At 48.7% G+C, this 27,787-nt stretch overlaps 1 protein-coding gene across 4 annotated transcripts; it reads right to left on the bottom strand.

Moving 5' to 3' along the window:
• Positions 1 to 2,463: 2,463 nt before the first annotated feature.
• Positions 2,464 to 27,190, bottom strand: LOC115545315 (beta-galactoside-binding lectin). Of its 4 annotated transcripts, none has more exons than XM_030358337.1 (6): positions 8,828 to 8,891; positions 8,011 to 8,090; positions 7,031 to 7,105; positions 5,479 to 5,558; positions 3,980 to 4,154; positions 2,464 to 2,656 (listed from the first exon to the last, which is right to left on the bottom strand). In XM_030358337.1, exons 2-6 carry the CDS (start codon positions 8,020 to 8,022, stop codon positions 2,510 to 2,512), a joined length of 489 nt encoding a protein of 162 aa, XP_030214197.1. In that variant the 5' UTR covers positions 8,023 to 8,090; positions 8,828 to 8,891; the 3' UTR covers positions 2,464 to 2,509. The 4 variants fall into 4 exon arrangements, with proteins under 4 accessions (XP_030214197.1, XP_030214198.1, XP_030214199.1 ...); XM_030358338.1 differs by having other exon boundaries at positions 8,011 to 8,087; positions 8,828 to 8,843; XM_030358339.1 differs by lacking the exons at positions 8,011 to 8,090; positions 8,828 to 8,891 and adding an exon at positions 27,170 to 27,190.
• Positions 27,191 to 27,787: the final 597 nt, after the last annotated feature.

Here is a 27,787-nt window from a genome sequence, read left to right on the forward strand (position 1 = left end):
ATTATCTTTCACTTTACCTACACTCTCTTCTCATGAGTTTAACGGTTGGACTATTTAACCATGAGGCTTTCTGTTTGCCGGTAATTGACTTAAGTTTAAGAGGGGCAACATTATTCATGATGGATTCCATTTTTGAATTAAAAAGTTCCGATAGATCATTCACAGAATCACCAGAGGTAGGGAAAACTGGAGTTTGTATGAGAGCTTGTTCAAAGAGAGCTGCTGTGTTTTCATTTATGATACTCCTCCCAGTCATTATGCAGCTACTCTGAATACAGGGGGACATAGATATATCAGAAAATAAACAGAAATGGTCAGATAGGGCCAAATCTTTGATTGTCATTGAGACACTGAGACCCTTAGTGATGATAAGGTCAAGAGTGTGACCATGGGAGTGAGTGGGGCCTTGGACATGCTGGGTAAGACTGAAAGTGTCCAATAGAGCAAGGAAATCTTTGGTGTATAGGTTGTCTGATTTGTCCACATGCAAATTGAAATCTCCTGAGATGATTAGACAGTCAAATTCAACACATATGATTGACAGGAGATCACTAAATTCATCTATAAAAGCTCTTTCAGACTGTTTGGGGGGTCTATAGATTGTCACCGTAAGAATCCGAGGGGAACCCTTAATTTGGACACACATATACTCAAATGATGAAAATTGACCATGACATAACTGTTTACATTGAAACAAAGTTTTGAATATTGTGGCTAAACCTCCCCCCTTTTTTGATTCTCTAAAAGACGACAGAAAATCGTAGTTAGGAGGAGCGGACTCAATGAGGGTGACAGCACTATTTGCTTCATTTAATAGCAGGAAATCAAGGTCATGTGTGGAGATGAGATCATTCATCAGAAATGACTTATTTGCAAGTGATGTAACATTCAAGAGAGCTAGCTTCACAGTGCGAGCCGGGGCCGACTCTTGTGAGTTATTTTGCAGCTGAAATGATGTGGAGAGCAGGTTTGAGAGATTCACATTGCGAGCTGTGCGCGTCACAGTCCTTCTGTGTCCGATCATCACGGGGATGTTCGACGATAAGGGAACGTGTCTCTGAGCGAAACGGTGGGAGGCGCTAGCGGCAAAGGTTTGGGAGAGTAGGGGGCGGTGGAGGCTGCAGGCTGCGGGCTGCGGTAGCTGCAGGCTGCGGTGGGGTCGCCGACTCCATCGGAAATGGCTGAGTGACCGACGGAGGTAGTCACACACACACACACACACACAGACACACAAAATGGTGGACAACGACAACTTCATAAATAAATCACCAGATGCTGATTATCATTGCTAAAGAAATCTTTTTTTAATCCACATCAGTTTTACGATTCAAGGAGGAAGGGCTGACGTGGCAACAACTGGTGATGATGGCCCAAGACAGGCCAGGGAGGAAGCGATTCATCAATGGCCGATGTTCTCAAAGGAATACAAAGGCCTAATGCCCCGTTTACACCATCCCGCTAATGGCCGCTAATGGCTGATGGACCACCGATGTGGAAGTCGGGGTGATTCGGGTGACATCGGGCTAAAAATGTATGATCGGGTCAATTTATCGGGGTAGCATTTACACATACCCGATGTTATAACGATAACATAACGATGTATGCCAGGGAAGACACCCGAAGTGCGTTTAGCGTCATTTGACGTCATTTCGAATGACGCCAAACACGTCAAATGACGCGTTTGGCGTCATTTGGCGTCATTTCGGGAGAAGGCAAAGGGGAGACTGGTTTAGACTGATATTTATTCATATATTTATTTATATTACAATAGCGATTTTATAATAATAGAACGCCGGTTCTAAATGGGCGAAGTACCCTGTAATTATAAAAGTAGGACATCCATCCATCACCCCCTATTTATACACAAGTGGCAGATTGAGGGTCTTCCTTAACACAATCTGGTCACTCACAATCGTTATTTGTCTAGGGTTCTCGAGGGTCTTTCGTGTGTTGAGGTTGCCGATATAAAGACGATAAAACACGATAAAGCGCGGAAGATTAACGAATATAGCCGATGTGCCCAGGAAAATTCCCGAACGATTTGCGATGTCTTACGTTATACTCCCGTTCTATTCCCGATTATAGCCGATTAGCCCATAGCAACACCTGGTAACCGATTCTACCCCGATTGACCCAAAATTCTTCGTTCTTTGCCGATGTTGCCCGTTGTTGCCCGATCATTGAGCATTTCTTCCCGTTTCTTCCCGTTGTCTAACGATGTTCCCGGGAAGAGTAACGGTGTTTCCCGATGCAACCACGCTATTTGCCGATGTAATAACGATAGCTGCTGATTTAGCCATCGGGCACCATCGGGGCCCACTATCGGGTAGGTGTAAACAGGGCATAAACAAAACAAATCAATCAGTTTTACCATTGCAGAAAAAGCATTGTAAAGAACATCTAACACAGGGATGTCAGAGGTTGATGCAGTGAGTGGTTCTCATCTGCCTGTGAACCGGTCTTCTGTGAGGAGAGGCCACCAGACTGAAGGAGGAGATCCAGCTCAGGGTTAGTTGATCTCAAAGCTGCGGATGAGGACGCCCTTGTCGAAGGAGAAGTCCTTGTACTCAGTCGCCCCCAGGCGGTTGGGGAAGTGGACCTCAGAGCCATCGCTCAGGAGCACCAAGAACTCCTCATGGGTCAGGGTGACGGTGAACTATAGAGAGAGAGACATCGGGACACACAGAGAGAGAGAGAGAGAGAGAGAGAGAGAGAGAGAGAGAGAGAGAGAGAGAGAGAGAGAGAGAGAGAGAGAGAGAGAGAGAGAGAGAGAGAGAGAGAGAGAGAGAGAGAGAGAGAGAGAGAGAGAGAGAGAGAGAGAGAGAGAGAGAGAGAAAATGTATATGTATGTTCATACACTCAGGGCGCACTCACACTAGGCAAGTTTGCCTGTTCCGTGCTGCAGGAAGATTCAGCATGATTCCCCCCCTCCCCACTCCCCCAGCTGGCCCGTGGTCACACTGCTCCCAAAGGCCGTGGCCTGGGCACGATTGCTCCTTCATACATACGTCATCACGTCGTAATACGATAAATACGTCATCACCAAGCGTCCTCGCCGCCATAACAACAATGGAGAACAACAACGTGAATGCTGTCGTCAAATTTCAAGTAAACACTTGACTTCACTATCGCACCAACGTAAACCCACTCCCCCAGCTGGCCCGTGGTCACACTGCTCCCAAAGGCCGTGGCCTGGGCACGATTGCTCCTTCATACATACGTCATCACGTCGTAATACGATAAATACGTCATCACCAAGCGTCCTCGCCGCCATAACAACAATGGAGAACAACAACGTGAATGCTGTCGTCAAATTTCAAGTAAACACTTGACTTCACTATCGCACCAACGTAAACCCACTTGTGAACCGCTTGCCGCCATTGTTTAAAATGATTGTTGTGGGGAAGAAGGGCATGGACCTATAAAGAAAGAAGGGTCGCGCAAGGACTACGTCATCCAGCTCACGTTGCGTATCCGCGTGTGAACGCGTGTCATCTCATTAGCATCTGTACTTTGACCACGGCACACCTCCCGAAGTGTGCCGTGGCCAAGGGGGCTGTTCCGTGCTGGAATACAGCTTGGTCACACTAGGCAAACGTTCCAGACTTTATTATGCAAATGAGCTCTGGCACGGTGCCGCGGCCCTAGTGTGAGTGGCCCCTTAATGTATGTTTATACAACCCCCATCTCCCTCGCCCTTCCTACCCCCCTCCCTCACCCCTCCCTTCCCCCTCTCCCTCCCCCTCCTCTAGCTCCCCCCTCCATCCCCCTCTCACCTTGAACGACTCATCGTAGTTTAAGGGGAACCCGCCCTCTCCCACCCTCACCCCTCTCCCCCTCTGACTCACCCCTCCCTCCCCCCTCTCCCCCCTTACTTTGAAGAGATTGTTGTAGTTGAAGGTGAACCCCCTCTCACCCTTCCCCCCCTTTCTCCCCCCCCCCCCCCTATTCCCTTCCCTCCCCCCTCTTCCCCCCTCACCTTGAAGAGCTCTTTTTGTGTGAAGGGGAACAACCCGTGTTTGATCTCCTGCCTCCATCTCCCGCCCTGGTACGTGTTGTAGACCACCAAGTCCTTGTAGCGCACTGATGTTGTGTTCAACCACACGCTCATGTGGAACGCGATGTCGGCCCCGTAGTCGATGTTCATTAGGAAGCTGGAGGGAGGAGGAGGAGGAGGAGGAGGAGGAGGAGGGAGATGAGGAGGAGGAGGAGGAAGAGGAGGGGGAGGGGGAGGAGGAAGAGGGAGAGGAGGAGGAGGAGGAGGAGGAGGGGGAGGGAGAGGAGGAGGAGGAGGAGGGAGAGGAGGGAGAGGAGGAGGAAGAGGAGGGGGAGGGGGAGGAGGAGGAGGAGGGGGAGGGAGAGGAGGAGGGAGAGGAGGAGGAGGAGGAGGGAGATGAGGAGGAGGAAGAGGAGGAGGAGGAGGAAGAGGGAGAGGAGGAGGAGGAGGAGGAGGAGGGGGAGGGAGAGGAGGAGGAGGAGGAGGGAGAGGAGGGAGAGGAGGAGGAAGAGGAGGGGGAGGGGGAGGAGGAGGAGGAGGGGGAGGGAGAGGAGGAGGGAGAGGAGGAGGAGGAGGAGGGAGATGAGGAGGAGGAAGAGGAGGAGGAGGAGGAAGAGGGAGAGGAGGAGGAGGAGGAGGAGGAGGAGGGAGATGAGGAGGAGGAAGAGGAGGAGGAGGAAGACCACCCGGTACTCATTAGTCACTACAGCTGCAGTACAATAACCGCGTCACGCATGGGACTGAAACTGCTCAAGTCACCGGTTCAGACCCCGATCCATCGATGAGTCGACTCATCGACTTCACGCTGATGTTACTTAACTGCATCTTTAAGATTGTGGAGAGATTATCGTGAGGGTTGGGGATTCTCTTTATCTGAATCCTTACAGCGGAACAGCTTCAAATAACATTCAACCCCAGGAGAACAGACTAGCAGGTGTGCTTGTGTGTGGGCTAGGCTAACTCAAGGCTTTAAATAGAGAGGCAAACTAAAGGGGAGGAGCCTATACAGCTGGCCCCTGAACCCAGCCCCCACCCTCATGATTAACCTTTGACCCCTGCACCCGGCCCCCACCCTCATGATTACCTTTGGCCCCTGAACCCAGCCCCCCTCCCTCATGATTAACCTTTGACCCCTGCACCCGGCCCCCACCCTCATGATTAACCTTTGCACCCGGCCCCCACCCTCATGATAAACCTTTGACCCCTGAACCCGCCCCGACCCTCATGATTAACCTTTGGCCCCTGCACTCGGCCCCCACCCTCATGATTAACCTCTGAACTCCAGAACTGGACTTGGAAGGATTCCTATTGCAGTTCAACTTCCTTCAGTAAAGTGACAAAATCCAACAAGGAAACGTTCCAAGCTTTTTGTTCTAAATATATAGGAGGACAGATTCATGGGCCATCTGCGCGTGGAGGACACCGCCCCCTAGTGGGTGAAAGTGTTAGCGCGACGGGACGGTGGATCCACTGATACTCACCGTCGAACACCAGTCTTTGGGATCCCGGTGATTGTCAACGTGTGGCCCACCTTCAGGGGCAGGTTATTCACCACCATGTCCTGTTAGGGAGGGAGGGAGGGAGAGAGAGAGAGAGAGAGAGAGAGAGAGAGAGAGAGAGAGAGAGAGAGAGAGAGAGAGAGAGAGAGAGAGAGAGAGAGAGAGAGAGAGAGAGAGAGAGAGAGAGAGAGAGAGAGAGAGAGAGAGAGAGAGAGAGAGAGAGAGAGAGAGAGAGAGAGAGAGAGAGAGAATGATCAAGAAGAGGGATAGAGAGAATAATCCAGAAGAGAGCGAGAGAGAGAGAAAAAGAGAGAAAAAGAGAGAAAGAGAGAGAGAGAGAGAGAGAAAAAGAGAGGGATAAAAAGAGAGAGAGAGAGAGAGAGAGAGAGAGAGAGAGAGAGAGAGAGAGAGAGAGAGAGAGAGAGAGAGAGAGAGAGAGAGAGAGAGAGAGAGAGAGAGAGAGAGAGAGAGAATAATCAAGAAGAGAGAGAGAGAGAGAGAGAGAGAGAGAGAGAGAGAGAGAGAGAGAGAGAGAGAGAAAGGGAGAGGGAGAGAGGGAGAGAGGGAGAGAGAGAGAGAGAAACATGGTTTGAGCAGCAGACTTCCTGTGTCCACCACCGCCTCAGACCAACATATGCTCTCCATCAGCAGACATGGACCCTCTCAGTCCGTCTGCTGGCTTCCCTCGTGGGGTCTGGCCTCTAAACTGAGGCCTGCTAATACTGAAACTACTCACTCCTGATGCTACTACTGCTAATCTATAGTTCTACTGGTCACACTTCCTCAGGTTGAACCGGAAGAAGGAAGGTAGTATGGTCTCAGTCAGATGTTGGCAGTTTACGATTTGTACATAACTTTTACAAACAGTATTTAACAAATTGTGTTTCAGTAAAATCGACATGAGAACGAATAGGTGTGGCATCTTTCTTACAATTGATAGATTAATCCTACACTCACTTCAAATAGGTTACAGTTTGACAATAACTTTCTTCAAACTATTTTTAAAAAGTCGCACAAACGTGTTCAGAGTTTTCACCGGCCAGGTGAATATATGTAATGTTTAATATCCCATGTTTAAGCTGTCAAACCAATGATAAGACTGGATGTCTCGATCAATGGCCAAGCCAGCAAATAGTTTGACGATAAAAGGGAATAAAACAAATGCACAAAAGCACACCAGGTTATGAAAGGTTATGAATGATGCCCGGAGTAGTGATCCCATCACCGCAAGGGAAAACTATTGGTTCTGATCCGCGCGTCAGGAGAGGTGCCCATGTATGGCAAGCCATCCCCGCCAGAAAACGACTTCATTCAGTCACGTATCACCTTCATTACGGTGTAAAAAACACAATGTGAAAAAACTGTGTTTTTTACACCGTATTGCGCAAAGAATGCCGCTTTTTACGCCGCAATGAAGTCCTTCAAGAGCGTAAAAAGCATACCCCGTTTTCTGGCGGGGTTGACTTGCCATAGCCCGTTTTTAAACCACTTGTATCAGTGGAATCAGTGGAAACGTTCTTTTCTTTATACTTACAGTTATGTAGCTGAACGATCGGTTGGGTTGACTCGCAGGGAGGAGAGGAGGCAGGAGGAGGAGGAGGAGGAGGAGCTGTTTGATATAAATACACTGGTTTATTACAGGTTGAGACATGGTTTGAGCAGCAGACGTCCTGTGTCCACCACCGCCTCAGACCAACATATGCTCTCCATCAGCAGACATGGACCCTCTCAGTCCGTCTGCTGGCTTCCCTCGTGGGGTCTGGCCTCTAAACTGAGGCCTGCTAATACTGAAACTACTCACTCCTGATTCTACTACTGCTGATCTATAGTTCTACTGGTCACACTTCCTCAGGTTGAACTGGAAGAAGGAAGGTAGTATGGTCTCAGAAAGATGTTGGCACCTTCTGTTTAGATTAAGATTTGTACATTTTTATAAAAGGTTAACTTTTACAAGCATAATTTATCAAATTGTGTGTCAGTAAATCGACATGAGAATGAAAAGGTCTGTCATGTCTCTTACAGTGATAGAGTAATCCTACACTCACTTTAAATAGGTTACAGTTTAAATATAACTTTCTTCAAACTATCTTTAAAAAGTCGCACAAACGTGTCCAGAGTTTTCACCGGCCAGCTGAATATACATAATATTTAATATCCCATTTTTAAGATGTCTAACCAATGAAAAGACTGGATGTCTCAATCAATGGCCAAGCCAGCAAATAGTTTGACGATAAAAGGGAATAAAACAAATGCACAAAAGCACACCAGGTTATGAAAAGTTATGAATGATGCCCCGAGTAGTGATCCCATCACCTCAAGAGAAAACTATTGGTTCTGATCAGAGCGTTTGGAGGGGTACCGACATTTAAACCACGCGTAATGACATGCGTAATGACAGCTGTCACTCCATTCAGAGCAGAGCAGCAGTAAAACCACACAGAGTGAAACAAACACAACTGATGTCCAGAGAAACACTGCAGGGATCAGTGGAAACGCTCGTTTCTTTATACTTACAGTTCCAGCCATGTTGCCGTCCGATCAGTTGAGTTTTACGCGCAGGGAGGAGAGGAGGCAGCAGATGAGAGTTCTGCCTGCTGGGAGGGTATTTAGAGAGAGACGCGCTATGCTTCTGTTTTCCAAAATGAGTGACTTATTCAGGGAGATATTCAGGAAAAAAAATCCTACCCAGCAAACATTTAAGCGACCTTTGTCGAGGGAGGCTAACCAGTCCATTAGACGTCGAGTCACAACGGGAAATTGTGATTTTGAGGAAAGCTTGTTTGACAGTGTTGTGACTGAATAAACACTGTTTAAATTAACAAAGATACAACTTTGTAACATGAGTGTGAACGGTGTTGTCACTTCAAATAGGTTACAGTTTAAATATAACTTTCTTCAAACTATATTTAAAAAGTCGCACAAACGTGTCCAGAGTTTTCACTGGCCAGGTGAATTTATATAATATTTAATATCCCATGTTTAAGCTGTCTAACCAATGATAAGACTGGATGTCTCGATCAATGGCCAAGCCAGCAAATAGTTTGACGATAAAAGGGAATAAAACAAATGCACAAAAGCAAAACAGGTTATGAAAAGTTATGAATGATGCCCGGAGTAGTGATCCCATCACCGCAAGAGACAACTATTGGTTCTGATCCGCGCGTTTGGAGAGGTGCCCACATTTAAACCAGGCGTAATGACACGCGTAATGACAGCTGTCACTCCATTCAGAGCAGAGCAGCAGTAAAACCACACGGAGTGAAACAAACACAACTGATGTCCAGAGAAACACTGCAGGGATCAGTGGTAATGCTTGTTTCTTTATACTTACAGTTCCAGCCATGTTGCCGAGTTTACGCGCAGGGAGGAGAGGAGGCAGCAGATGAGAGTTCTGTCTGCTGGGAGGGTATTTATAGAGACGCGCTCCGCTTCTGTTTTCCAAAATGAGTGACTTATTCAGGGAGATATTCAGGAAAAAGAATCCTAACCAGCAAACATTTAAGCGACCTGTGTCGAGGGAGGCCAACCAGTCCATTAGACGTCGAGTCACAACGGGACTTAATTTCGAGATTTTGGCGACATGAAAACATAATCTTAGAGGAATGGTGACTTAAAGGAAAATTAATTTTAGAGTGGTGCAACCGAATAAACACTCCCAGCTAAATGTCTGCATCCAACAAGTCTAATGAAAGTCGAGTCACAATGTGACTTTATTTCAACCATGTGCGCGACATGAAAACATGCCTTGGGAAAAGGTGATTTCGAGGAAAACAGTGTTGTGACTGAATAAACACTGTTTAAATTAACAAAGATACAACTTCGTAACATGAGTCTGAACAGTGTTGTTTTACACATGAATTGTGTTATTGAAAAGTGTTATTTATTTCAAACGTATGGTTTGTGGTATGGTTTATAGCCAATATAGGGGCTATAACTCGAGCATTACCTCGAGTTGCATGTAGGAAAAAAATTGTCATTTCCCACCAACACGTAATCCCTGCAAGTAATCCCTTTGGCCTCCAACGCATGGGCAAACTGTGATATCAGTTCGCCGTCAAGTTCGGCACTTCGGGCATTTCTTCGCTGTTTTCTTGGTTTTGGCACGCACATTTCTCTACACAGCGCCCCCTACAGCTTCGTAGTAGATATTTTACAACACTGTCGTAACAACTCGTTGACGACCCTTCCCCATGCACTTCTACGCGAGCCATGTGCATTTGTTTTCAAAGAAGCCGGCGAATGCGAAGTAGATGTTCATAAAGTGTAGGCAAGGTTATACATTTTTAAAATGGTGTTTTTGTATTGCTATAAACATATATCCATCCTTTTTTATAGTTGACGGGGAGAATTTATATCTTAGATTATAATTGTTTTATCTTAGGTTGAACAGAACAATCAGTGTAAGAGTGTTGGCCAACATAATAATCTAAATAAACAAGAACCTGGATTCGGGGATTCAGGCCCCGTCCACACGAAGCCGATTTCATGGCGAAACCGCAAAGGTATTGTACGGTTCGGCCTTCCGTCCACACGAAGCCAGCGAATCCGCTGACCGAAACCGCAAACTTCTGAAACCACCCTCGGAGGTGGTTTCAAATCTACCCGGTTTCGTTTTGGATTCGTGTGGACGCCTGAAGCCGACTGAAACAGTAAACCATGACGTCATCGCCCCACCCCTCGACGCTCTAGCCCATGACTGTTAAGCCCGCGGTGTCTCACCCTTTATGCGCATGCTCGCCTCTTCTTCTTATTTATTTTCCTTCTGGATTGCTGTAGCAGAAGCAGTGCCCCTTATGGGCCTGGAATGTGTACTACAGCGTTTCTACAGATGTACCCGGTTTCGCTTGACTCCGTCTTTACGGAGATACTCCGAAACCGGATAGATCGAAACCGTAACTGTTTCGGCTTCGTGTGGACGGGGCCTCAGTCTGTATCTGCGGGACGAGACAGACGAACAGCAAAACACCCATGGAAACAAAGGTGTTTATATGGTTGCAACCAAGCAAGCTAGAAACATACAGGGCTCACAACATAACGGTCGAGAAAACAATTTTTACAGGGCTCACAACAAAATGGTTGAGCAAACACATTAGTACAGAGACTATCAATATCAAGAATACCACGAAGACAAAGTTCACCCAAGGGTACTTTCAATTTCAAAAGCAACACGGCCAAGTCGGCGTCTGATTTGCAGTCTTCTTTTTCTTTCAGTTCACGCTATTCCTGAAAAGCTTGCCCAGCGTTTACTCGTGTCTGGCCTCTCTGTCGGTCAGTCTCCCTTTTCTCTTCTTCTGTTCCTCCGACATTGGGTTTCTGTCTCTTTTTAGTCGGCTGATCTATGATGAATGTAACAATCCCTTAGTTACTTGTGTTTATATCGAGCCGGTTCCGTGTTTGGGGGTTTGTGCCGTAAAGCAATTCGTTACTTTGCGAGACCCGAGACTCCCTTCTCATGTTAATAGGATATTACGCAGTCATATCATATCAAATGATCTAGGTGTTTAGCATTTGAACCACATATTTTATCACATGTGTGTGTATGTGCCTTGGTCTATTGGTCCTGTTGATGATGCAGTTTGAGGAAATGTTTGCTGGAATTGAGAAATAAAGTCCAATGGTTGTAAATGATTATAACATTGAGAAAAATTTACTTACCTACATTCAGTACAAAATCTGTGCCTGTTGTGGGTTTGGTGGTTGTGTCAATGTCCGACTTTATCTGAGTATTTAGTGACTTGGCTTAAAAGTTAATTTCATGCAGGTTGAAATAATTTTGTCTGTACAACGTTGAAACAACTGGATTGATTTTGTCTGTGTCTTGTTGAAACGAAGAGTGTCGAAAGACCGACGCCAGAAAAATGTTCATATCAGCCCCTCAACTAGGCGTTGTATCGACCTCCATGACCAACGTTGATTAGACAGCTGATCGACGTCTAAATGTTGATCATGTTGCTTTATAGCCTGCCTCCGCCCGCCTAAGTACTTCCGCAAAATGTTCATTACGTCTGGGATTGCTGTATATTCACGGGTTTTCTCCGTCCAAATTCTGTGCATACAATCGGCGAACAGAGGGAGTGGCTGAGGACAATGACGTTAAAGTCAGCTCTCGTTGACGGACATCTTTACGCACAGTGTTGGTTTTTAGCCCAGAAATGGGACGCAGCTACTGGCAGCATCCCGTCTAGGGATGCTACGTTAGCTGTATGTTGTTGAAAATAAAACACGTGAATAGTCGGGTGGAAAGCACTATTTCCGTGCATTAATCCTATGAAGTTAATTTTAGAACCCATTCTTCTAATTTTCCAGTGATTATTAATAGCGAGAGCGGTGATAGCTACTACAGTTAATGCCTACAGTAGTTTTTAGTAAACGGCAGCTCCAGGCTCGTTTCATTTTGTGGAGCACGTCAATATCTGAGAAACATGCGTTCTGTGGAGCACGTTCGTTTCAGTTTTTGAGGAGGTCTGCTTAAAAAATCTGAAATATTGACATATTGTAATGAGCGTGGTTGATGAGGTTCTCTTATTATGCGTTCAGCAGCTATACAAATGTTCACATGCGTTGGGTTATGAACTAATGTTATTAGTAGAGGTTAATGGGGGATTCTCTCGCGAGAGGGGGGGGGGGCAACGTGAGGGTCAGGGTCCGGAGGTGACGTGTTTGTTGGGGTTAAGCTGGGTTACGACTGGATGTACGGCGTGGTCAGGGCCAACGCCTCCTTATTCAACGCTGCCTCACCGTGGGGTGAGCGTTACAACATATATAACTAGAGGGTGCACTGTAATGTCTGCGCAAACCATTCTGAAGCCTCTCTCTCTCTCCCTCCCTCTCTCTCGCTCTCTCTCTCTCTCATTTTCGTTTTGTGGAGCACGTTAATTGTCTGAGGAACGCACGTTGATGAGCATGTTTGTTTCAGTTTTTGAGGAGGGTGTACTGTACTGTCTGCGCACTCTCTCTCTCTCTCTCTCGCTCTCGCTCTCTCTCTCTCTCTCTCTCTCTCTCTCTCTCCCTCTCTCTCTCTCTCTCTCTCTCTCGCTCTCGCTCTCGCTCTCGCTCTCGCTCTCGCTCTCTCGTCTGAAAAACGCTCCCATTCAAAATGCATTGGTTAACATTTCGTTCTGTGTAGCACGAAAAAAGTCGGACAATCGTGCTCTGGCCTTCTCATGTTAATAGGATATTACGCAGTCATATCAAATGATCTAGGTGTTTAGCATTTGAGCCACATATTTTATCACATGTGTGTTTATGTGCCTTGGTCTATTGGTCCTGTTGATGACGCAGTTTGAGGAAATGTTTGCTGGAATTGAGAAGTAAAGTCCAATGGTTGTAAATGATTACAACATTGAGAAATATTTACTTACCTACATTCAGTACAAAATCTGTGCCTGTTGTGGGTTTGGTGGTTGTGTCAATGTCCGACTTTATCTGAGTATTTAGTGACTTGGCTTAAAAGTTAATTTCATGCAGGTTGAATTAATTTCGTCTGTACAACGTTGAAACAACTGGATTGATTTTGTCTGTGTCTTATTGAAACGAAGAGTGTCGAAATACCGACGCCAGAAAAATGTTCATATCAGCCCCTCAACTAGGCGTTGTATCGACCTCCATGACCAACGTTGATTAGACAGCTGATCGACGTCTATGTTGATCATGTTGCTTTATAGCCTGCCTCCGCCCGCCTGAGTACTTCCGCAAAATGTTCATTTCCCTTCGGTCCTACGTCTGGGTTTGCTGTATATTCACGGGTTTTCTCCGTCCAAATTCTGTGCATACAATCAGCGAACAGAGGGAGTGGCTGAGAACAATGACGTTAAAGTCAGCTCTCGTTGACGGACATCTTTACGCACGATGTTGTTGTTTTTTACAGCCTATGCACAACGTAATTCCCGGCTGGTCCCGGCGCATGACATACGCCACGACCAAACGTTATCGATTGGTTATGTCAGATCCAGAGTGGCACTGGGCAGATCCAATAGTTTTAAACTTCAACAGGTCCGCCTTCAAGTGAGTTGACTTTAGTAAATTGAGTGGGTCCAGACTCTCTGTGCACACGAAATGAAGTACGAGAGTCTGGTGGACCAGGCTACTTGCTTTATGTCTTCGATCCTTCAACCTCACCGAGTCACTTTCCTTGTATTTTCTTGTATGGTTCATAGCACACGACAAAACTTAACTTTCTCCACATGAGAGAGAGATAGACAGAGAGGGAGAGGGACAGAGAGAGAGTGACGGAGAGAGAGAGAGAGAGAGAGAGAGAGAGAGAGAGAGAGAGAGAGAGAGAGAGAGAGAGAGAGAGAGAGAGAGAGAGAGAGAGAGAGAGAGAGAGAGAGAGAGAGAGAGAGAGAGAGAGAGAGAGAGAGAGAGAGAGGGGTAGAGAGAGAGAGAGAGGGGTAGACAGAGAGAGATATAGAGACAGACAGAGAGAGAGAGACAGAGGGACCGAGAGGGACAGAAAGAGAGAGAGAGATTTTTTTGATTTTTAAAAGGACCTTTATTCCTAGTTCATTCTGTTTACAGCTTTTTTCGCCATTATCAAACAAAATTACATCAAAGCAAGTTCATACAAAAACTCAAACCAGAAAAACTAAGGGAAATAGATCAGAAATTTAGAAACAAAGCGTTCTCTCTCACTGAACACAGCACATTTCGCACACCCCAAATGTTCCCAAAGACTTCTGTCTTTTTTGTCAGTCTGTAAAGCTCAAGCTCCACCCTGAGCCGAGCTGCCAGCAGCCCGGACAGCATCATAACCACTTCCTCTGACCCTGCACCCCTCACACGATTTTTCCTTGTTTTCCAAATAGCTCATTTGGCCAGACCTGACATGAAATTTATAAGTGTGTGTACATTCTTTTTCTTTGCCGAGTACTGTGGACTATAGATGAAAAGACAAAAAGAAAAGGTCTCCTAAGCCCTGAAACCATGACTTCAATTGTCTGAATAGTCTAGCCAGTCTGGAACACTGAATAAATAGATGGTATATTGTTTGTGTCTGTGAGCAAAAAGGACAGCCGTCCCCTGTACCAGGATCGAGGTGCACCAGATACCTGTATGTAGCTATGGCCCCATGTACAATCCTCCACTGGAGGTCGCCTGTCCTTTTGTCGACAGGGGGTTTGTACAGGGACCGCCAACAGCCCCTCCGGGATGATCCGTTGCCAAAAAAAAATCTGTTGCCTCGGTCCACCTCGACACCTTCACCCCCACCAGGGAGCGTAAGTTTGCAACCTTCACGCTGATATGATACATCGCTTTTTTCTCCAGAGAATCAAAGTCTCCCAACTCTGGGGTCTTTAGAGACAGCAGGATGTCCTCCTCATCCTGCCACTGTCCCACAGCAGGAGAGACAGTCAGGGAAGGAAAGCTGACTCATACTCATCATCCCATTGATCAGATACAGTGCGGTCTTCAGCGAACGCTCTGAGGACTTCTGGCGGGGAAGCACAAACCTCCTCCACCAACCTGCGCAGCAGTCTATTAGATCTGATGTTCGTCCGTTCAGCCAGATGAGGGATGGAGGTCTTCATAAGATGACCCAGCTTAACACAGCCAGCCTCTCTCAGTCTGGACCTCAGGCTGACAGAACACAGAACCTGAGAAGTAATGAAATTGTTCCCAAACAGGGGCTCCTCAAAAAGCCACATCCCTGGTGTCATCATGGCTTTCCGATAGTATCATATCTGACAATTACATTGATGTCATCAGCATAAGCCGACACCACCAACGAGGGCCGCCAACCCTGGTAACATAAGCCCTGACAGCCTGGATCTTAACCTATTCAGAAGAGGCTCAATAGCCAAAGAGTACAGCTGTCCAGAGATAGGACATCCCTGTCTAATGCCTCTCTGAACCTGTACTGGACAGCTCAGCCCACCACCCACTTTCACCAAACAAAAAGCTTCCTTATCTAACAAACCCAGCAGTGCCACAAAACCTTCTCCAAAACCAAAAGCTCTTAAAGTGGAAAAAATAAAACCATGGTCAACCCTATCAAACACTTTCTCTTGATCTAATGAAATAATACCAACATCAATACTGTACAATTGATCAAGTAGGTCTCTCATAAGAAAGATATTGTCCGTAATAGATCTATCTGATACACAATATGACTGGTCTCTTATTATTAGTTCCAGACAATCTTTAAGCCTGTTGGAAAGCACTTTTAAAAAAAAGTTTGTAGTCCGTGCATAGCAAGGCCACTGGTCTCCAGTTCTTGAGTACAGCCAAATCTCCTTTTTTGGGTAACAGCGAAAGAACCGCCCGCCGACAGGATGCCGCTAACAGTCCTGTCTGCCAACATTCCTGCAGCACCTCCCACAGGTCGGCTCCCAAACACTTCCAGAAGTGCCCATAAATCCACGGGCAGTCCGTCCAGCCCAGGAGCTCTACCAGGAGCCATTTGACCCACAGCAGCAGTGAGCTCCTCCAGGGAGATGTTGGCATCCAGGACAGCATTTTCCTCGGAGCTCAGCTGAGGAAGCCCCTGCAGCAGCTCGTCCGCAAACTCTCTGTTACAGCCCTCCTTCCTGAAGAGGGCGCTGTAGAACTCAACGGCATGCTGCCTCATCTCGCCCGGGTCAGTCGTTACCGTACCATCAGGGAGGCGGAGACAGACCATTTGTTTGATCCGAGAGACAGACTTCTCCAGGTTAAAAAAGAAAGAGGTGGGAGCATCCATGTCTCTAACACTGGTAAACCTTGACCTGACCAACTTTAACTCTCTCACGTAAAAAATACCTAATTCTTGTTTCTTTTGTTGAAGCCTGCCACTGTCCGTGCTGCTGTGAGTGAGCAGACTGATCTCCAAACCCCAGATCTCTTCCTCTAGATCCCGAATTACCCTTTTGACTATCACTTTGGAATGACTTGTGTATTGCTGACAGAAAATTTGTATATGTGCCTTATAGGGTTACCGCGCTGTGGACATTTTCACACCGAGTAATACGTTTGTGTCAACACCGGTATTACCGGTATAAACGGTGTTAACTTTGTAACTAGGTCAACCGCCATCTTCTCCGTCAACTCTGGCTGGCAGCGCGCCAATTCTCGGCGTCTTATAACGTTCTATATATATTAGGATAATAAAAAAATGTATATCATAATATCACGGCCAAAAGCTCTGCGCGCCTCCGGATGGCCGTAGCGCGGGGAGTTTACGTAGGGATTGGGCTTCACGGGGTTCGTCTACCGGCGTTGCTATGGTTACCAGTCTTGTAAGGAAGCGCGACAATTCTCGGCGCGACAATTCTCTTCCGCACAGAGCAGAACTGTGGCCTATCCTACTCATTTTAATTTCTCGCGGAGCGGTGGTCTCCGCCGGCTCCTCGTCGGGCGGTGCGCCGGTGTGAGTGCGCTCCTCCGCCGGCCCGCTGGGCCCCGGCTCCGGGCGCCCCTCAGCCTGCCTGTGAGGACAAGCCGTCCGCCTGTGCCCCTCATCCCCTCACTCAAAACATTTCATGCTGCCTGTACTGGCGTAAACCATGTAATGCCCCTCCCCGTGTTTCACTCTGAAGGAAACATCTAACGTCTGCGCTGGACAGTTCAGGAACATAACACCTGTCTCCTAAACGACTGGACATGCTTCAGCTTATCACTCTTGCAACCTAAAGCCACAGTCCTAAAGCCACTCGCCATCTTCCCGAAGCGCTGGAGTTCCTGCTCCAACGCCTCGTTGGGACTGAACGGGGGAATCGGAAACGGGCGGTGGGCACGGCGAGCGGGGAAACCTGCAGATAGACGCCGTTCAAAGAGACGCCGCTCACTATTAGCTCAGCCACAAAACGCTCCTCTTTCAAAAACACAACCACTCCTTTATTCATTCTGGAGGCATGTGACAGGTTGGCGTGTCCAACACGGTCTCCCAAAGAACCGAGAAGTACTGAACCTGCACTCCATGTCGGATAGACGTCTCCGAGGACGCCATCCCCGCCGTGAAACACGGCCCCCCCGTCCACCAAAAACACCCCGCTAGATATTCACCTAACTACACCAACAACAACCATATAATCACTACGAAACAATCATACAATACACAGTAGGAAAAAGAAAAGAAAGTGGGAGTAAATCACAAACTCTCACTCACACTCAACACGCTCTCCACCACCAAACTCCCAGCATGCACCCAGAGAGAGAGAGAGCGAGAGCGAGCGAGAGCGAGCGAGAGCGAGCGAGAGCGAGCGAGAGCGAGCGAGAGAGAGAGAGAGAGAGAGAGAGAGAGAGAGAGAGAGAGAGAGAGAGAGAGGAACAGTGAGAGAGAGGAACAGAGAGAGAGGAACAGAGAGAGAAGAACAGAGAGAGAGGAACAGAGAAAGAGGAACAGAGAAAGAGGAACAGAGCGAGAGAGAGCGAGAGAGAGCGAGAGAGAGCGAGAGAGAGCGAGAGAGAGAGAGAGAGAGAGAGAGAGAGAGAGAGAGAGAGAGAGAGAGAGAGAGAGAGAGAGAGAGAGAGAGAGAGAGAGAGAGAGAGAGAGAGAGAGAGAGAGAGAGCGGAACAGAGAGGGAGAGAGAGAGAAGAGAACAGAGAGGGAGAGAGAGAGAGAGAGAACAGAGAGGGAGAGAGAGAGAGAGAGAACAGAGAGGGAGAGGAAGGGGAACAGAGAGAGAGAGAGGGAGGGGAACAGAGAGAGAGAGGGAGAGAAAGAGAGAGAGAGAGAGGGAGGGGAACAGAGAGAGAGAAAGAGAGAGAGAGGGAGGGGAACAGAGAGAGAAAGAGAGAGAGAGAGCATTTCAAATACATTGTGAAGTGCATAATATAATTGGAGGTCCGTGTGTCAGAGATAGAGTTATAGTGTAGATACAGAGATAGCATATAGTATTGTATTGTATAGTAGATAGTTTAGTATTGAGATTGTATTGTATAGATAGTATAGTATTGAGATGGTATTGTTCCCCTACAACACAATCGTTGAAAAGATCATCCTTGCAGAATTATACACAGTATGAAACTATGAAGTTATATTATTAGCTAGCTATTATAATTTGTATAATTTCCTAGTTATTGTCATCATGTTAATTTCAGGCCAGACTAGCGTGTGAGATAGAGTTGTATCAAGGCATGGAGTCCAGGCATGAACACCAAGGTGCGGGATCGATTCCCAAAAGGCCAACTCATGCACTGCATCAAATATTTATTCTGTGAGAAGTATTAATACTACTAAGGAACACTTTCCCTTGTATGAAGCTTAAGTTAAGGAAATATGGAATATTAACTGCCTCGCCAATGGAAATGCTTATTTTTCCATTCCATTAGCTACAGAAACGACACACACACACACACACACGAACACACACGCATACACACATTTACATGTACACACAAACACAAACACACGCATACACACACACACACACACACACACACACACACACACGAACGCACACACATACACACATTTACATGTACACACAAACACATACACACACACACACACACACACACATACACACACAAAATGTTAGACAGCGACAACTTGATAAATAAATCACCAGATGCTGATTATCATAGCTAAAAATATCGTTTTTTAATCCACATCAGTTTTACAATTCAAGGAGGAAGGGCTGACGTGGCAACAACTGGTGATGATGGCCCAAGACAGGCCAGGTAGGAAGCGATTCATCAATGGCCGATGTTCCCAAAGGAATACAAAGGCCTAAACAAAACAAATCAATCAGTTTTACCATTGCAGAAAAAGCTTTGTAAAGAACATCTAACACAGGGATGTCAGAGGTTGATGTAGTGAGTGGTTCTCATCTCGCTGGGAACCGGTCTGCTGTAAGGAGAGGCCACCAGACTGAAGGAGGAGATCCAGCTCAGGGTTAGTTGATCTCAAAGCTGCGGATGAGGACGCCCTCGTCGAAGGAGAAGTCCAGGTATTCACACGCCCCCAGGCGGTTGGGGAAGTGGACCTCAGAGCCATCGCTCAGGATCACCAAGAACTCCTCATGGGTCAGGGTGACGGTGAACTAGAGAGAGAGAGAGAGAGAGAGAGAGAGAGAGAGAGAGAGAGAGAGAGAGAGAGAGAGAGAGAGAGAGAGAGAGAGAGAGAGAGAGAGAGAGAGAGAGAGAGAGAGAGAGAGAGAGAGAGAGAGAGAGAGAGAGCGAGAGCGCAACAGGAAGAAAATGTATGTTCATTTACTTAATGTATGTTCAATCACCCCCCATCTCCCTCCCCCTCCCTCCCCCCATCTCCCTCCCCCTCCCTAACCCTCCCTTACCCCTCCCCTCCCCCTCTCCCTGCCCCCCCTCTTGTATTGTAGACCACCACTGCATTCCACCACACGCTCATGTGGAACGCGATGTCGTCCCCGGAGTCGATGTTCATTATAAAGCTGGAGGGAGGAGGAGGAGGAGGAGGAGGGAGATGAGGAGGAGGAGGAGGAAGAGGAGGAGGAGGAAGAGGAGGGAGAGGAGGAGGAGGAGGAGGGAGACCACCCGGTACTCATTAGTCACTACAGCTGCAGTACAATAACCGCGTCATGCACGGGACTGAAGCTGCTTCAGTCACCGGTTCAGACCCCGATCCATCGATGAGTCAACTCATCGACTTCACGCGATATTACTTTACAGCATCTTTAAGATTGTAGACAGATTGTCGTGAGGGTTGGGGATTCTCTTTATCTGAATCATTACAGCGGAACAGCTTCAAATAACATTCAACCCCAGGAGAACAGACTAGCAGGTGTGCTTTTGTGATTGATTGATTGATTGATTATTTTTAATGACCACACTGCCAGGCTGTGGAATTTGTTGTCAGCTTGGTACAGGTTCCAACTTACAAAACATATAACACAGAAATACACACTACACAATACATAAGGGCCGTGCTTAATCCTTAACGTTCAGAGTTCAGAAAGTGTATTGCAGTTGGGATGAAACTGTTTTTTAACCGGGTTGTTCTGGAGGCAACTGTCCTGTAACCTTTGGCCCCTGCACCCGGCCCCCACCCTCATGATTAACCTCTGAACTCCAGAACTGGACTTTGAAGGATTTCTATTGCAGTTCAACTTCCTTCAGTAAAATGACAAAAACAAACAAGGAAACGTTCCGAGCCCTTTGTTTTAAACGTATGGAGGACAGATTCATGGGCCACCTGCGCGTGGAGGACACCGCCCCCTAGTGGTTGAAAGTGTTAGCGCGACGGGATGGTGGATCCACTGATACTCACCGTTTAGAATCCGCCTTGGGGAACCCGGTGACGGTCAACGTGTGGCCCACCTTCAGGGGCATATTCTTCACCATCATCTGAGAGAGAGAGAGAGAGAGAGAGAGAGAGAGAGAGAGAGAGAGAGAGAGAGAGAGAGAGAGACAGAGAGAGAGAGAGAGAGAGAGAGAGAGAGAGAGAGACAGAGACAGAGAGACAGAGTGGGAAGGGGTTAGAGAATAATCAATCAGGAGAATGAGAGAGAGTGAGAGAGAGAGTGGGAGAGCGAGGGACAGTTGAGCTGTTTGATATAGAAATACACTGGTTTGTTACCGTTGAGATATGGTTTGAGCAGCAGACTTCCTGTGTCCACCACCGCCTCAGACCAACATATGCTCTCCATCAGCAGACATGGATCCTCTCAGTCCGTCTGCTGGCTTCCCTCGGTGGGGTCTGGCCTCTCAACTGAGGCCTGCTAATACTGAAACTACTCACTCCTGATTCTACTACTGCTAATCTGTAGTTCTACTGGACACTCATATTGAACTGGAAGGACGTTAGTATGGTCTCAGTAAGATGTTCGCACCTTTTGTTTAGTTTAAGATTTGTACATTTTTAAAAAAGGTTAACTTTACAAACATTATTTAACTAATTATATTTCAGTATATCGACATGAGAACGAATAGGTGTGGCATATTTGTTACAATGATAGAGAAATCCTACACTGACTTTAAATAGGTTTCAGTTTAAATATAACTTTCTTCAAACTATCTTCAAAAAGTCACACAAACAAGTCCAGAGTTTTCACCGGCCAGGAGAATATACATAATATTTAATATCCCATGTTTAAGCTGTCTAACCAATGATTAGACTGGTTGTCTCGATCAATGTCCAAGCCAGCAAATAGTTGACGTAAAAGGGAATAAAACAAATGCACAAAAGCACAACAGGTTGTGAAAAGTTATGAATGATTTCCGGAGAAGTGATCCCATCACCTCAACAGACAACTATTGGTTCTGATCCACGCGTCTGGAGAGGTGCCCGCATTTAAACCAGGCGTAATGACACGCGTAATGACAGCTGTCACTCCATTCAGAGCAGAGCAGCAGTAAAACCACACGGAGTGAACCAAACACAACTGATGTCCAGAGAAACACTGCAGGGATCAGTGGAGACGCTCGTTTCTTTATACTTACAGCCATGCTGTCGTCCGATTGGTTGAGCATACTCGCAGGGAGGAGAGGAAGCAGGAGGAGGAGGAGCTGTTTGATATAAATACACTGGTTTATTACAGGTTGAGATATGGTTTGAGCAGCAGACTTCCTGTGTCCACCACCGCCTCAGACCAACATATGCTCTCCATCAGCAGACATGGACCCCCTCAGTCCGTCTGCTGGCTTCCCTCGTGGGGTCTGGCCTCTAAACTGATGCCTGCTAAGACTGAAACGACTCACTCCTGATTCTACTACTGCTAATCTATAGTTCTACTGGTCACACTTCCTCAGGTTGAACTGGAAGAAGGAAGGTAGTATGGTCTCAGTAAGATGTTGGCACCTTCTGTTTAGTTTAAGATTTGTACATTTTTATAAAGGGATAACTTTTACAAGCATCATTTAACAAATTGTGTGTCAGTAAATTGACATGAGAATGACAAGGTGTGTCATGTCTCTTACAATGATAGAGTAATCCTACACTCACTTTAAATAGGTTACAGTTTAAATATAACTTTCTTCAAACTATCTTTAAAAAGTCACACAAACGTGTTCAGAGTTTTCACCTGCCAGGTGAATATACTGTAGCGGTATCGTATTCACTGTGTATGTTGTATAGTGCGTGCCCCCTTTAAGGGAAGGGGGCGTGGCACCCACCTGGTGTTACAACGCAGGTCTTAAGGAACGCACCTCTGGCTGTGCGGGTTCTGTGTTTTGGGAAATAAATCCTTCTCGTGTTTTTCACCGGAAATCAAGTCTCCGTCTCCATTTCATTGCGATCTCCTACATTGGTGACCCTGACAGTTTCCGGACGTTTTACCGGATTACTGTTCTATGCGCTGGAAGAGCGAGGACGCGCAGATCGGAGATTGGGCTATGGAGTTCGATTCGGCGGAAGGTTCCGTGGCTGCTGCTCCGGTGATGGCAGTCTCCCTGAAGCTCCCGGAGTTTTGGGAACGGCAGCCGCGGGTCTGGTTCGCGCAAGCGGAGGCGCAATTCGCGCTGAAGGGGATTACTGCGGATGAAACCAAGTTTTATTATGTAGTCTCCGCGCTTGGTGGCTCGACGGCGGCCAGAGCGATGTATATTCTCGAGGACCCCCCGGCCCGTGGGAAGTATGCATTGCTGAAGGGGTTCCTGATGGAGACGTTCTGTTTGTCGGAGGCTGAACGGGGCGAGCAGCTTCTGGCATTGAATGGCCTCGGGGACTCCAAACCATCGGAGCTCATGGATCACATGCTCAATCTCCTGGGGAGTAATAGGCCTTGTTTTTTGTTTCGGGCTTTATTTATGCAGCAGCTGCCAGTGCGTGTTAGGGCAGCTCTAGCCAACAGCGACACCACGGACTTTCGGGCTCTGGCTAGGGAGGCGGATCGCTTTTTCGCCGCCGGGCGCGAGCGCTGCACGGCCGTATTGGCTCACACCACTGGCGACCTGGAGATGACGGACACCATCGCTGTGGCCGCGGCGACACGACGACAGCCACAGCAGTCTGCAGGCCTGTGCTATTTCCACGCCCTGTATGGACCCAAAGCTAGGAGGTGCCGCCCCCCGTGCAGTTTCGTGGCATCGGGAAATGCACGGGCCGGCACTCGCTAGCTGCCGTGTGTGTCGGCCGTTCTGGGGGTCTGTTATTCATCACAGATACAGGCTCTGGGCGACGGTTCCTGTGTGACACGGGGGCCCAGGTGAGCGTTCTGCCCGCGTCACGCATTGACAGAATAGGGGGCGGCCACGGCCCCGCCCTGGAGGCCGCCAACGGCAGCCCCATCCGCACCTTTGGGACTAGGACTGTTAATTTATGTTTCGGGGGTCAGCGTTTCGGCTGGGATTTTGTCACCGCGGAGGTCTCCACACCCCTCCTCGGCGCCGATTTCCTCTGCGCCAATGGCCTTTTGGTGGATGTGATGAACCGGCGCTTGATAAGTGCTGAGACTTTTAGCTCCCTGGCATGTGAGCTCAGTGGCTCGGGCACGACGAAGCTGTCGGGCGCACTCTCACCCTCCGATGTGTTTTCCCCCCTCCTCGCGGAATTCCCGGAGCTTACGGAGCCCACGTTCTCAGCTGCCGCCACCAAGCACGGAGTGGAGCATCACATCGCGACCACTGGCCCGCCGGTCTACGCCAGGGCCCGGCGCCTCGACTCTGCTAAGCTCGCCGTTGCTAGGTCTGAGTTTGACACCCTGGAGCGTCTTGGAATTGTCCGGCGATCGGACAGCCCCTGGGCTTCCCCGCTCCACATCGTCTCGAAGCCTGGCGGTGGGTGGCGTCCATGTGGGGATTACCGCCGGCTCAATGACATTACGGTGCCCGACCGCTATCCGATTCCCCACATCCAGGACTTTTCTGCCCGCCTGGCCGGTGCGGTAGTGTTCTCCAAGGTGGACCTCGTTCGGGGCTATCACCAGGTGCCCGTCCAGCCGCAGGACGTCCCGAAGAAGGCGGTGATCACTCCGTTTGGACTATTTGAGTTTTTACGGATGCCGTTCGGCCTGAAGAACGCAGCCCAGGCCTTTCAGCGCCTGATGGACACCGTGCTGCGGGACCTGCCATTCCTGTTCGTTTACCTGGATGACATTCTGATCGCCAGCGCCTCCACGGCCGAGCACATGAAGCATCTGCGAACACTCTTCGAGCGGCTCAGCCAGCATGGCCTGATTGTCAATCCAGCCAAGTGCCAATTCGGCCGGATCGCCATTGACTTCCTGGGCCACCGCATCACCAAGGAGGGAGCTGTTCCCCTGCCCTCGAAGGTGGCTGCAGTGGCGGACTTCCAGCGCCCTCTTACAGTTCGGGCCCTGCAGGAGTTTTTGGGGATGGTGAATTTTTATCACCGTTTTGTTCCCCGTGCGGCCCGGCTCATGCGGCCCCTGTATGAGGCACTCAAGGGTAAGACAACAAAGCATATTATTGACTGGACCGCTGAGAGAGAGGCGGCCTTTGGGGACACTAAACGGGCATTGGCCGAGGCGACTATGCTGGCGCATCCTTTGCCTGCGGCGCTGATTGCCCTGACCACCGACGCTTCGGACTATGCTGTTGGTGCCGTGCACGAGCAGTTGGTGAACGGCGTCTGGCAGCCGCTGGCATTCTTCAGCCGGCAGCTCCGCCCCTGCGAACGGAAATATAGCACCTTCGATCGAGAGCTCCTCGGCCTTTACCTCGCCATTAGGCATTTCCGTTTCCTGTTGGAGGCTCGGCCATTCTCCGTTTTCGTGGACCACAAGCCGTTGACGTTCGCGATGGCGAAGGTTTCGGAGCCGTGGTCTGCCCGTCAGCAGCGACAGCTGGCCTACATCTCCGAGTTTACCACGGACATCCGCCATGTGGCGGGTAAGGACAATCACGTGGCTGATTGCCTCTCCCGGGCCATCGCAGGAGCTGTCCACCTGGGAATCGACTACACCAGCATGGCAGGTGATCAGGCCTCCGACCCGGAGGTCCAGGCTCTGAGGACAGCTGTCACGGGACTCAGGTTGGAGGACATCAAGTACGACAACGTCGGTGCCACGCTCCTGTGTGACGTCTCCACTGGACAGCCAAGGCCGGTCGTGCCCGGCAGTTGGAGGCGTCAGGTTTTCGATGCCGTGCACGGCCTTGCCCATCCTGGGCGGAGGACATCACAGCAGCTGGTGGCCGGGAAGTTTGTCTGGCATGGCCTTAAGAAGGACATTCGGGACTGGGCTCGGGCCTGCGTGGTTTGCCAGCGAGCCAAGGTGCATCGGCATGTGACTGCTCCGCTGGCGCATTTTTCAGTGCCGGAGCGGCGGTTCGACCACGTGCATGTGGACCTGGTGGGGCCCCTGCCGCCCTCTCAAGGGTTCAGCTACCTCCTAACGATGGTGGACAGGACCACCCGTTGGCCGGAGGCTGTCCCGCTGGCATCCACTACGACCTCTGACGTGGCCCGGGCGTTCATAGGCACCTGGGTCGCCCGGTTTGGCCCCCCTTCTGATGTCTCCTCTGACAGGGGACCTCAGTTCACTTCCGAGCTGTGGAATGCGGTCGCCGGGGGCCTGGGTGTGCGGCTCCATCGAACAACCGCTTATCACCCCCAGGCTAATGGGTTGTGTGAGCGGTTTCATCGCTCCTTGAAAGCTGCACTCCGGGCCAGCCTTACGGATGACGGTTGGGTCGATAGGCTCCCCTGGGTCATGTTGGGCCTCCGGACTGCCCCTAAGGAGGACCTGCGGGCTTCGTCGGCCGAGCTGGTTTACGGACAGCCACTACGGGTTCCTGGGGATTTCATCCCCACCGCCACAGCTCCCTGGTCGGCAGCCCAGGAGCGGACCTCGCTCCAGGACAGGGTCCGGGGTTTCACGCCGGTGCCCACCTCGCAGCACGGCCTCCCGAAGGCTTGTGTGCCGCCCAGCCTGCGGACGGCGGGGTATGTGTTCATCCGCCATGATGCCCATCGGGGTCCTTTCCGTCCTCCCTACGACGGTCCGTTTCGCGTCCTGGAGGCCGGTGACAAGGCCTTCTTGGTAGACATCGGGGGCAGGCCTGACTACATTTCGGTCGATCGCCTCAAGCCAGCCCACCTGGATCTGGACCAGCCCGTGGGGTTGGCTCTGCCCCCGCGGCGGGGTCGTCCTCCGGTTTCCAAGCCACACCGCCTCATGACTCCTGCACTGCCTGCTGTGGCCCCCGCACCGGTTCCGCTGAGTCGTTTCGGGCGGGTGCTCAGGGCTCCTTCCCGTTGGCCTTGACTGTTCGGGAGTGTGAATTCTGGGGGGGCGTCTGTAGCGGTATCGTATTCACTGTGTATGTTGTATAGTGCGTGCCCCCTTTAAGGGAAGGGGGCGTGGCACCCACCTGGTGTTACAACGCAGGTCTTAAGGAACGCACCTCTGGCTGTGCGGGTTCTGTGTTTTGGGAAATAAATCCTTCTCGTGTTTTTCACTGGAAATCAAGTCTCCGTCTCCATTTCATTGCGATCTCCTACAATACGTAATATTTAATATCCCATTTTTAAGATGTCCAACCAATGAAAGGACTGGATGTCTCAATCAATGGCCAAGCCAGCAAATAGTTTGATGATAAAAGGGAATAAAACAAATGCACAAAAGCACAACAGGTTATGAAAAGTTATGAATGATGCCCGGAGTAGTGATCCCATCACCGCAAGAGACAACTATTGGTTCTGATCAGAGCGTTTGGAGAGGTACCGACATTTAAACCACGCGCAATGACATGCGTAATGACAGCTGTCACTCCATTCAGAGCAGAGCAGCAGTAAAACCACACGGAATGATACAAATACAACTGATGTTGAGCGAAACACTGCAGGGATCAGTAGAAATGCTTGTTTCTTTATACTTACAGTCATGTTGCCGTCCGATCCGTTGAGTTTACGTTCAGGGAGGAGGGAGGCAGCAGATCAGAGTCCTGCCTGCTGGGAGGGTATTTATAGAGAGACGCGCTACGCTTCTGTTTTCCAAAATGAGTGACGTATTCAGGAAGATACTCAGAAAAAAAATCCTACCCAGCAAATATTTAATCGACCTGTGTCGAGGCCAACAAGTCCATTAGACGTCGAGTAACCACAGGACTCAATTTCGAGCTTTTGCCGACGTGAAAACATAATCTTAGAGGAATGGTGACTTAAAGGAAAACTAATTTTAGAGTGGTGTAACCGAATAAACACTCCCAGCTAAATGTCTGCATCCAACAAGTCTAATGTAAGTCGAGTCACAATGTGACTTCATACCAACCATGTGCGCAACATGAAAACATGCCTAGGGAAATTGTGATTTTGAGGAAAGCTTGTTTGACAGTGTTGTGACTAAAATTAACAAAGATATAACTTTTTAACTTCAGTGTGAACGGTAATGTTTTACACATGAATTGTGTTATTGAAAAGTGTTATTTCTGCTATCACTATCACAAAGTGCTATCACTGCTATGCTGACGACACTCGTGTTTTTATTGATGGTCTGTT

This window comes from Gadus morhua, chromosome 6 (assembly GCF_902167405.1).
Source record: "Gadus morhua chromosome 6, gadMor3.0, whole genome shotgun sequence".
Classification (NCBI taxonomy): Eukaryota; Metazoa; Chordata; class Actinopteri; order Gadiformes; family Gadidae; genus Gadus; species Gadus morhua.